The sequence below is a fragment of the Anopheles cruzii genome, chromosome 3 (assembly GCF_943734635.1).
Source record: "Anopheles cruzii chromosome 3, idAnoCruzAS_RS32_06, whole genome shotgun sequence".
Lineage (NCBI taxonomy): Eukaryota > Metazoa > Arthropoda > Insecta > Diptera > Culicidae > Anopheles > Anopheles cruzii.
Genome location: NC_069145.1, coordinates 81329195 through 81340773, shown reverse-complemented (window position 1 = coordinate 81340773; position 11579 = coordinate 81329195). Strand labels below are relative to the sequence as shown.

Below are 11579 nucleotides of genomic sequence, written 5' to 3'. Positions count from 1 at the left end.
GTTTACAAATTCACTTAAAACAAGTTTTGTATGGAAAACTAAACCTATTTTTCTATGAAAAACTAAAGGAAGTTTTCTATGAAAAACTGAACGAGGTTTTGTATGAAAAAATAAACTTTGATTTGCTCAAAGATTCATACGAAAAAGGCGTTTAAATTTTAAATTACAACTGCTGTGCGAGAGCGGGACAGAGAACAAAACATAAACAAATTTGACACATGCATTCCAAATGTCAAACGAAGTGTCAAAATTTCATTTCTCGCAACACGTGCCGGTATCGGTGCGCCAAAATACACCGGTTTTATGCGTTTTAGCAAGAAAGTTCGACGAAAATGAAGGTACTACCCGAGCTGACGAATCTGCGGCCGCAGTATAAGGAAATTCCGGCCAAACCCAACGAGGTAAGACGGGGCAGAAGGTTCACAGGCTCGGTACTTATCTTGCTTTCCGCTGGCAGATTCTGGAAAGCTTGGGGCGACCGCACATCGATTCGTTCAATTACATGCTCGAGGAAGGAATCGACGATATGTTGCACCGGCTGGAACCGCTGATGTTCGAGCTTCCGAACAGTAACCGGATTACGCTGCGGATCTCGGAGCTGGACATTGCACCACCGGCCGTGCCGATGAGCATGATAAACGTGGTCGAGAAGCGTATCTTTCCGTCCGAGTGTCGCCAAAAGAGTGACACGTACTCCGGTATGTGCACAATCCGGCTCGACTGGGAGCTAGATGGTGTTCCGCAGCTTCCGATCACCCGCGAAATGGGTCGCCTCCCGATCATGCTGCGATCGAAAGCCTGCAATCTGGCCGACCTGTCACCGGCGGAACTGGTCGCACGGGGTGAGCACCAGGACGAATGGGGTGGCCATTTCATTATGCGCGGCAACGAGAAGCTCATCCGTATGCTGATCATGACACGGCGCAACTTCCCGATCGTCGTCAGCCGGAATGCGTGGAAGGAGCGGAGCAAAGACTTTAGCACCACCGGCGTGTTTATTCGCTGCGTTCGCGATGACCAACATTCAACGGTACGAACCTAAAAGGTGCTTGATTGTGCACATTCTAAAAAGTGTATCCCGTCCGTTTCGTAGAACAATGTGCTGCATTACCTTACTAATGGGACAGCGAAACTGATGATCACCATTCACAAGGCACTGCAGTTCATCCCGGTGATGTTGCTGATGAAAGCTCTTACCGACTACACGGACAACATCATCTACCGGAAACTGATGGCGGGTTGCGAAGACGATCAGTACTTCAAGAAGTATGCCAACCACCGGGAGGTCCTCAGTGCCGTGTTCGCTTACCCGTTATGCCGCTTTCTTTGCAGGTGCGTCATGAGCATGCTACGCGATTTGCACGCCGAAAATCTGCACAATCAGCACGACTGTCGCCAGTTCCTGGGGGCCCTGTTTCGCGTCCGGCTCAATCTGTACGGTCTGCCCAAGTGGTTCACCGACGAGCAGGCGGGTAGCTACCTGCTCGAGCAGTGTGTCCTCATCCATCTCGATCGGCCCGAGGACAAGTTCAATACGCTCGCGTACATGCTCCACAAACTGTTCGCCGCCGTGCAAGGCCGCTGCCAGCTCGAATCGCTCGACACCGTGATGATGCAGGAGGTTATGCTCGGTGGCCACATTCTACAGAAGCTGCTTCGCGAACAGTGCCTGCAAACGCTGCGGTACGTGCGCTTGAACCTTCTAAAGCTGCGGCCCGAGCCAAGCTCTCCGCTCGTGACCGTGACGGACGTGACGATGGCCCTGAAAAATGTGGTCGGATTTCAGTCGGTATTCGCGAACTTCCTCAGCACGGGCAACTTAACCCGGGCGGCCGACATTGGGTTGATGCAGGAAAGCGGACTGGTGATCGTGGCGGAAAACATCAACCGGATGCGCTACATGTCGCACTTTCGGGCCGTCCACCGGGGCTCCTTTTTCGTGACGATGCGCACGACGGAAGCCCGCCAGCTGCTACCGGATGCGTGGGGATTCATCTGTCCGGTCCACACACCGGACGGAGCGCCCTGTGGCTTGCTGAACCACATGACATCGGATTGTACCGTTTCGGTGACGCAGAACCCGGAAAAGGTGCGCAACATCGAGACAACGCTCGTCGCGATGGGCATGATTCCGATCGCACACTCGGGGCCGCAAGAATCGGGCACCGAGCAGCCGCCCTACACTGTGATGCTTGAAGGACGGATACTGGGCAAGCTGCCCCGGGCCATAGCCGGTGCGGTCGTGCAGCAGTTGCGACTACTAAAGATTGCCGGCGAAACCATTCCCAGCACGACGGAGATTGCGTTTGTACCGGCTCGTGAAGGGGGGCAGTATCCGGGCATCTACATGTTCGTGGGTCCATCGCGAATGATGCGCCCGGTAAAGAACCTGGCGGCCGGCGGCACCGAACTGATCGGAACGTTCGAGCAGGTGTACCTCGATGTGTGCGTCAGCCCCGAGGAGGCCTACCCGGGGTTGACCACACACGCGGAGCTCTCCAAGACGGCCTTCCTGAGCAACCTGGCGCAGCTGATACCGATGCCGGATTGCAATCAATCGCCGCGCAACATGTACCAGTGCCAGATGGGCAAACAAACGATGGGCACGCCGTGCCACAACTGGGCGCTCCAGTGCATAGCCAAGTTCTATCGCCTGCAAACGCCGGCCACACCGCTCTTCCGTCCGGTGCACTACGACAACATCGACCTGGACAACTACGCCATGGGCACGAACGCGATCGTGGCCGTCATCTCGTACACCGGCTACGACATGGAAGATGCCATGATCATCAACAAGTCGGCCTTCGAGCGTGGATTCGCCGCCGGCACGGTCTACAAGAATGAGTTTGTGACCATCAAGGGGGACAACTTTTTCGCCCGTGACCCCAAAGATATCAGCCTGACGGTGGCGCTCGACAACGATGGGCTCCCGTTCCAGGGTGCCGAGCTGACGGCCCATACGCCGCTGTACTGCTACTTTGACACCAACGACCACCGGTACCACGTGGTCCGGTACACCAGCTCCGAACCGGCCATCGTGGACAGTGTGAAGCTGTGCGCACCGCTCGAGCCAACGCGCGGCTCGTTCGGAGGGGCTTGGCGCGGTGGTGGCGCCCCGACCGAGAAACAGGCAGTCATCACGTACCGCATTCAGCGCAACCCGAGCGTCGGTGATAAGTTCGCTTCGCGCGCCGGCCAGAAGGGTATCTGTTCGCAGAAGTGGCCCGCCATCGACCTGCCGTTCACCGAGTCGGGCATGATACCGGACATTCTGTTCAACCCGCACGGCTTTCCGTCGCGTATGACGATCGCGATGATGATCGAAACGATGGCCGGCAAAACGGGCGCCTGCCACGGACTGGTGCACGATGCGACACCGTTCCGCTTCGACGAGCGTAACACCGCGATCGATTACTTTGGCCGGCTGCTCGAGACCTCCGGCTACAATTACTACGGAACCGAGCGCATGTACAGCGGGGTGGATGGGCGCGAAATGCGAGCGGACATCTTCTTCGGCATCGTGCACTACCAACGGTTGCGCCACATGGTGAGCGACAAGTGGCAGGTGCGATCGACCGGACCGATCGATCAGCTGACACACCAACCGAACAAGGGCCGAGCGCGGGGCGGTGGCGTACGCTTCGGTGAGATGGAACGTGATGGGCTCATCTCGCACGGAGCTTCGTTTCTGCTGCAGGATCGACTGTTTCACGGTTCGGACAAGGTGACCACGATCGTGTGCCGCAAGTGTGGCACACTGCTGGGCCCGCTCGATAGCGTTACGCGCCGGATGGCGATCAATTCGAACGAGTTCCAGCACACACCGGCCACTTGCCGGCTGTGTCAGGACGAGGGCGAAATCGGACACGTCGAGATACCGTACATTTTCAAGTTCCTCGTCTCGCAGCTCACCTCGATGAACATCAACGTGAAGCTGCAGCTCTCCCATCCGGACGTCTGATTCGGAACAACCCGGGCACGGCGGTTTCAATAACATGTGTATATTTTCAATATATTATTTTCCGTTTTCACATACACTTTCTCCACGCACACGCATGGCGTCCATCGGCGAAGAAGGATCCCGTTGTTTTTCTGTGTGTGTTGTTGGTGGTCCTTTTTTCGGTTTATGCCCTACGATATCGGCCGGCTGGAGGCTGCTTTTGTATGTGCGCGCGCGCTTCGTGCAGGATGCAGACGACCAACAGGCGACCCGCGGTCCTTATATTGTATCATTCCATCTCCGTCACGGTCCGTGTCAACCGGGAGGCTCTCGCACGCGGTACGTATTGCAATTAGGGTTATTTTATACGATAAGCTCATCTCTCCACGCAGTTGAAAGGGGGCGGCTAGTAAATGTGTGGTCGATTGCTTATGGTTTTCGGTTCCTAGCGCAGTCATTCTTTTCCGTCCGCCGTCAAGCCGTTTCTCTAGCCGATGTTTGATTCTCTGTCTCTCTGCCACTCTCTCTATTTGGAATGTCCAGCCAATAATTTATTAGGTATGCATGCAGTATGAGTATGTGTACTTCCTCTGCCGCGTATTCTGCGCGTATTCCTTCGGATTTCCGTTCCGACTAGTGATAAGTTTCAAGAAAAGGATGGAAAAACAAACGGACCACCCTTGTTGGGGCGCGGAGAGCGAGGAGCTTCAGTAAGCAGGGTCCAGTTACAGCGTGTGTTTTTTGAGACGTTTGAATGTGCATCGAGCATGAAAATGATTTGTATGCGTTTTAGCGAATCTCTCTCTCTATCTCTCTCTCTACTCTATAATAGGGCTTTTGGATGCTGATACTTTACTTAACTGTTCTCTTTTAAATACAACTTTCTACAATGTACACGGTACTTAATGCTCTTGTATATTAATAACGATTAAAACATAGTTTCGTTTACCATTTCGCTTTCCACCATTGTGTCTCTTCTGCGTCGCCCGCCTCGGTCCTTGGCTCGATGCTGAAATACAGGCGAAACTCAACGACGGTGTCCGATAATGCTGCGGTCTCTCCTAACACATAACAATATATATGCCCTTCGGTTCATCGTCCTCTGTGCGGACGCGCCGCGCGATTATTGCACGAACAGGGTCCTTCTTTCTACTTTCCCTAACTCTCAGCGCGCTCGCGAACAAAAAAAAACGCAAAAATCCTGCTCACGTGTGATGATTCCATTACAATATTGGGTGCTGCGGTTTGTGCTAAACTTTGTTGTCCACATTCGTGCCTTCTCCCCATACTGCCGTTGCTAAATGAGATAAGAAACACAACGGACGCGCACAGCGCACTGTGTGCCCGATACCCTAGGGCCCCTTCCGGAGGCGGTTTAACGGGCCCGGACCTTCCATTATCTGCCTCACGCTTTTGGGAGCTGGTTTTGTTTATCTCTGCAGATTTACTGTGAATTATGCTGTACCGTTACTTACACAAACACACACGCGACACAACAAGATTACTATTTTAGAGGGTTCCGAGGGCCTTTGCTAGAATGAGTGGCTTTTATGCTGCGTCTGCGTCGAACGTGCCGTGTGTTCGTTAAACTCTACACTCGCGTCCTACACTTCACACTTTGTTGTCATTTGTTCGCCCTTTTCACGATGAAATGAGATTTCTATAAAGTTTCATACGCCACGCCACGCACGCGCGTGCCTTTGCGTCCAGTTACTGCAGCAAATACTGGAATTGTAGGAATCCGCACCGATCATGCTGCTGATCGGTCCGTTCCCACGGTTCGCTGCTGCTGCTATCGTTAAGTTTGTGCACTTTCATAAGTGCTCAAGTAGTTTGAGTGCTGTCGGTAGTATTTTAATAGTTCGCGTAATCGGATCTCGCCAAATGGTTTGTTCGATTGTGACTGGTTAAACTTGTAACGCAGGAGAAAAGAAGTATTTACTTTAACATGAAGGCTCGACGACCCCGGAGCCAGTATAGCCAATAAATGTTAATTTCACTATTTTATACATCATCGTGCCACCGAAGCCTGGGGGGCTTTAGTGTTTTGTGGAGTACAAGTGTTGTACCACCACCGTCCCGTTTGCGAACCGTTTTCGTCGACTGCGGTTCGCGCGCGTACAGTGAATTCCTCTGCCCGAGACATAGGATTTGTCGCCCAAAAAAGTCTAGTTGTCATGATTCTCGCACGATCCCGTTTAAATATTCGTTTGATGGGTCTTGAAAGTTTAACCAATTCGCTCCAATGGCGTGCGCCCAACATTGTCCCAACGGCGTTTCATTGTCACAATCTGTCTAAACTTCTAGTTAGTTCTCATTTTGGTATCATTCCGCGCTGCGATACGACACGCCAAATCGATAAATATACCTCTCGAGTGCGATTTTCCGATGTCTAGTCTGTGTGAGCCACTGCGCCCTTAGAACTGGTCGCCCAACAGTTCGCATATCTCTGACGTGACCGCTTCTAAGCTCGATCGAATGGTCAAACGGAACATCTGTAACCGAGAGACAGGGGCATGTAAAGAAAACGCGATGACGCCTTTGCCCCTTGCCCGAGGGAAACACACTTACCTGGGCCTGTTTGTTCGGTTCCAGGCGCAACAGACACCCGACTTTGTGGGCCTGCGTGTGGATGATTCCCGCACAAACCATATTATCCGGGTTCGGGTCGATGCTGTCGAGCAGCTGCATACCGAAGCCGGTCAGTTTATTGCGCGCTCCCGGCAGATCGAGCGGCTGCATTGCTTTAAAGACACGCTGCGCTCGCTGTTGCTCGCTAAAAATCGGACGATCGGACGTTAAAATGTGTACACAACACGTTGTGCAATGTTTCAGCAGCTTACCCGCCAAGGTTTCTCCATCGCGAGAAGAACGATTCGGCGTTCATTTCTGTCGGTTCGAAGAACTTGTTTATCGTCAGCGGAAGGTTGACCGTCAGCTTTTGCGGGGCACCGCCGCTGACACGGAATGAAATAATGATGGACGGTGCGCCGACGTAGTGATCGATACATTCCGCCGTCAGCAGCTGCTGTATCTGCGCACCGGCCTCGAGCGTCGGCTCGACGGCCTTTATCTGTACGTTCAGCTTCAACGCGTCCTCGGCCGACCACTGCAGCGTGGGCACAAAGTGTTGCAGTGCCGTTTGTGTCTTGTTACCATAGTACAACCCCAGGCGGCCGAGGTTTTGGCGGAATTCACTCTTCACGCCGATCTGCAGGAGATCGTTCTCGAACAGCACACCGTTGTTCTTGAAGACAAATCTGCGGAGTGGCCAGAAAAAGGAAATAAAAACACGATTTCTGCTTAAGCTGGCTGGGAACTTACTTTTTGGAATTGTTAACAACGTTGCTGTTGCCATTGGTCGTGCTGTAGATGTCGCCCAGTACGTCGATCAAAGTGCCCGACTGGTTGGCCGGCGGAGTGCTCAGTCCTAGCAAATCGTTACTGGCGCTTGCGTTATTTGCACTGTGGATGAAAAGCGAGATATTAGCATTTCCCTCTAGCGACCCGACGATGACCCCCCATTACCTTGGTGCGTGATTATTTTGAGCATTGCTATGAGCATTGTGGCTGTTTGGAACGGGGCTCTTGTTGTCGCGAATTTCTGCGTTCTCCGGTACGCGTCCTGGCTTTTTCTTCTTCAACACGGCCAGAATGGAACTTTCGCGTTCCGGGAACGATGGCATCTCTTCCAGCACCGTCGCTAACACGTCCGTCGAAGCGACGATGCTGAGCTGCAGATACTCGCTGGCGCGCTGCTGCAGCTCGGCGTCCGCCGAACGAAGATTGCTGTGCTGTCGGAACACGTCTTGGATGGTGCCACGAATCTCGGGGAACAGGTTAATGAACTTTATGTACGTCGACAGCAGCAGGGCACGGGTCATCGACGAACAGAGATGGTACTTCGAGTGGAGCAGCTTGAACTGAACCATCGGTGCCGAGCGGGAATCGCCCGCAATGAGATTGCCAAACTCGCCCAAAATGTAGCCACCGACCTTGACCATGTTCTCGTGGCAGGCCGGCGCCTGCAGGGCTTCGAAAACGGTCTTTGCCGCGTACCCCTGGACCTCCTCGCGATTGATGACGATCTGTATCACCCGGTACCAGACCTCTTCCGACACGTAGTCGCCCGCGATCCGAATCAGGTTCAGTATAACGTCCACGTACCAGGTGTAATCGGTAGCGTACTTTTCCGCCAAAATGGCCACTTTCAGTACCATCTCTTCGCGGATCGAGTAGTCGGCCGTCTCCAGGTAGTTCAACATCTCCTGCACGATCTCTTCCGCGTTCGAGCGATCGCACATCGCGTACAGCAGATCGACGGCCTGCTGGCGCACCGACACGTCCTTCTCCATCTTCATCGACAAGATCACCACCTCCTGGTGCTTCTTGACTGCTTCGTGCGAGAACTCGGACGTCGCTAGATGGCACATAGATTCGAGCGCCAGGTAGCGCAAGTTCGTTTCTCGGTTGCTCAGGAACTGACCCAGCTGGTTGCATGCCCGCACCAGCAGGCTTGCCTCGCTGTCGTTGTGAATGATCAGGTTGATCGCCTCGAACAGGACCGCGTTCTTCGCGTTCGAGTGCTGCACCTTCTTACTCTTCGGCGGTTCCTGCGCCTTGTTCAGGATCGTCTCCAAGCACTCGTTCAACCGTCCCCGCACACCGGGATCCTCCGTCGGTGGGTTGTAGTTCTGCAGCAGGCGCAACAGCTTCACCGACAGCCACGGTGCCGGCACGAAGTAGTACGTGTAGTCCTGTAAGTCCGTATACGATGCGGTCACGATGCGGGAAAGGCGCGACACGGCCAAACTCACGCAACCCTTGTACTCTTCCGGGTTCTTCTTCACCAGCGAGTCGATCAGGCTGGTGGCGGCCGTTACCACTCCCATGTGCTGATCGTTCAGCAGATGAATGATGCGACTGGTCCACTCGCCCCCGGGTATGATCTCCGGGCAAGTGCGGAACAGCCGGAGCAGGCAGAGGGCCGCCGACTGTTTCACCACGTCCATCGTGTCGCCGGACACGAGCAGCTTCGGGATTTCGTTCGTAAACGCTTCCGCCATGTCCGGGCTGCCGATGTTGGCGATGCACTGAAGCGCCAGATTGACGTGGATCGGATTGCGCGACTGCAGATCATTCTTGATGCTTTGGATGATGAGCTTGATCAAATCACTGTTCGTGTTCACCAGCACGGAGATGAAAAGGTAGCCCTGCGGTGGACGGAACGGAACGGAAATGAGAATCGCAGCGGAGCGAAACCAAATAAGTAGCTTACAATTTGTTTCTCCGAGTATTTGTTCGAGGAAAGCAGATTGACCGCCTCCATGTGACCAAAGTCGATATCATGGCCCAGCAGAAAGATGAACAGCAGCTTGCAGACGTACTTCTTCTTCTGGTATCCGTCCAGCGTTTTGTCGCCTTTGAATTTACTCCGAATATTGGCCAGCTCTTTATTGATTCGCTTGATTTCGGCCTCTTTGCTTTTGCCTGAAAAAGAGGTCACAGGTTACACCGGGCGAAACGGGCGTGCGCCCCATGTTGGGCGTACGGAGAGGTAACGGGACTGGTGACATCACTTACAGTTTCGAATGTCCGATATAAACACCGCCAAACCGCGCATTCCGTCTCCGCGTACCGGAGCCATCTTGGTCACGATCGATGCAAAGCTACAGACTTTTCACTTCAAACGCAATGCTTGCTACGATCACGGCGACCGCTCGATACGTGTCTTTTTGTTTGCTTCGATTAGTCACGCAATCACTCGATTATTCGACCGGAAACCCGCACCTCGTCGTCTTCGTTGCCGCTTGCCGTTGATGATTGTCGTGTCGTCTTTTCACGTCAAACGAAGGATTTCGCTTTTCACTATTTTTCCGTCACCAGATCCCGATGACGACGAGTGTGTGTCGTGCTGCTGCGGAGAAAAACACCAACGGAGAGGGAAAGGAAAACATCAGCCTCTTTCTCTTTTCCACTCAATGATCTTTACCCTTTTCCGAGGCAAAAAAAAACCCACACGCATCATCATAAAAGGAGCTGCCAGTCAGAGAGTGCTGGGGAGCAAGATTGCGAAGATGTCTGCATAACAAAAAAGAGAAAGCATGCCTCGGCCGGACTTTCTCCGAGTGAGAACGATTTTCGTACATCACACTGTTAGCAGTCAATGAAATTAAATACTATCGTTCACTTGACATTGCTCGGGAGGCTGGCTTGCGGTTTATTCCTTCCACTTCCTTGCTGCCACCAGCATATCAATCTCGGGGCAGCGCACGGCCTACTCTCGTTAATTCTAACGCAGATGCAGTTAACGAGCCACAGCCGGCCGCACTGCTCGGGAAGAATTTAATTCAATTATCTGATAACAATAACACGACGAACCCACAGAACGGCGGCGCTTGCCATCGCCGAGAAGAACGCCGTCGACACAAATCTCTCGGCGAAACTCGGCCCTCCGTCCCCAAGCCCCGCGAAAACCCCAACACACGCACTCACTGTCTCCCTTTTTTTGCTCGTGCGCTCTTTTTCCCACTGTCACTGGCCCCCGTCGCCGCTGGATGATAGCGGGAGACGGGAGATAATAAGCGGAGAAATGGACCGAGAACAGAACCGGGGACCAGCGTAACCGATAGCAGCGGTCTGGTCCGGGCGCTCGGAGAAAACGTAATCACTAACGCGCTTAGCACTTTGCCCGACGGGAAGATGACGAACGGAACGGGGTGTGCATGCAAATTTCAATGGGCGCAGAACGACACACGGACACACACGTCGTTACGCTGTGCGGACACAACCCGGAGGCGGCTTCACAAACAGATAATTATCTCTTCTCGTCGGATTTGACGCCCAGAAAGTTTCCCTTTCCTCCGATGCTGCCGATGCTGCACTTTCCGCCGATGACGCTCCCGAGTCGACGATTACGGTGCGAAGGCAACTTACCCCCAAAAAAATCGAACGATACGCCGCCTCGATGAGCTGGCTGTTGCGGTGCGCGGACAGAAACGTTGGCTCGTAGGATGCTTCCCGGGCCCAGTTTGCACAGCGAAAACGGACACCACGGCTTCCTTACGCAAATCGTGCCTTCCGTTCGGATTAAGGATAAAAATCGATTTTCCGCTGCTTCACTCTCTCTCCAAGTCAATCTTTCTCTCGTAAACGGGATGACACGACCCGACTTACCACTTTTCGTTTGACATCTAAACGGCCAGTTTTGACTTTTCACGATGAAACCTAGGGCTGGGCAGGGTTGAATCCTTTCGTTTCTTGGAAATTTAAATGCCGCCGAATGAAATTGCTACCAAACAAGTTTTACAGCGGATTCCGTCCCTTAATTCATGTCGGATTAATCGGTCGATTAGAGTAAAAGTTAGCGCATGTTTTGGTTTCCGGATTTTATTCAGCGTCACATCTCTGCCGTTGGGTTTGAAGACATTCCTTTGATATTGATAATACTACAACGTTCGAAATCAGCATTGAACTGATAAGTGGTTGAATGCGCACAGACCGCATAATTCAAACACCCACGCCACCCATTGAGGAACTTTTCTTCGGATTGCCTCTGTCCGAACGCGAATCCCATTAAAAGGTGCGAAAGTTTTACCGATTCGCAGCCCCTATCACGGCGCCACGGTCAGTGCTTCAA

General features: G+C 53.0%; 2 protein-coding genes across 2 annotated transcripts; one reads left to right on the top strand and one right to left on the bottom strand.

Moving 5' to 3' along the window:
* Nucleotides 1-285: 285 nt before the first annotated feature.
* On the top strand, nt 286-3961 carry LOC128273942 (DNA-directed RNA polymerase I subunit RPA2). The gene is made up of 4 exons (XM_053012017.1): nt 286-401; nt 458-1030; nt 1094-1266; nt 1333-3961. Exons 1-4 carry the CDS (start codon nt 333-335, stop codon nt 3959-3961), a joined length of 3444 nt encoding a protein of 1147 aa, XP_052867977.1. The 5' UTR covers nt 286-332.
* A 1767-nt stretch (nt 3962-5728) lies between these two features.
* On the bottom strand, nt 5729-9587 carry LOC128271647 (AP-2 complex subunit alpha). Its single transcript, XM_053009258.1, has 7 exons — nt 9524-9587; nt 9219-9430; nt 7469-9153; nt 7265-7405; nt 6784-7200; nt 6512-6716; nt 5729-6435 (listed from the first exon to the last, which is right to left on the bottom strand). Exons 1-7 carry the CDS (start codon nt 9585-9587, stop codon nt 6358-6360), a joined length of 2802 nt encoding a protein of 933 aa, XP_052865218.1. The 3' UTR covers nt 5729-6357.
* Nucleotides 9588-11579: the final 1992 nt, after the last annotated feature.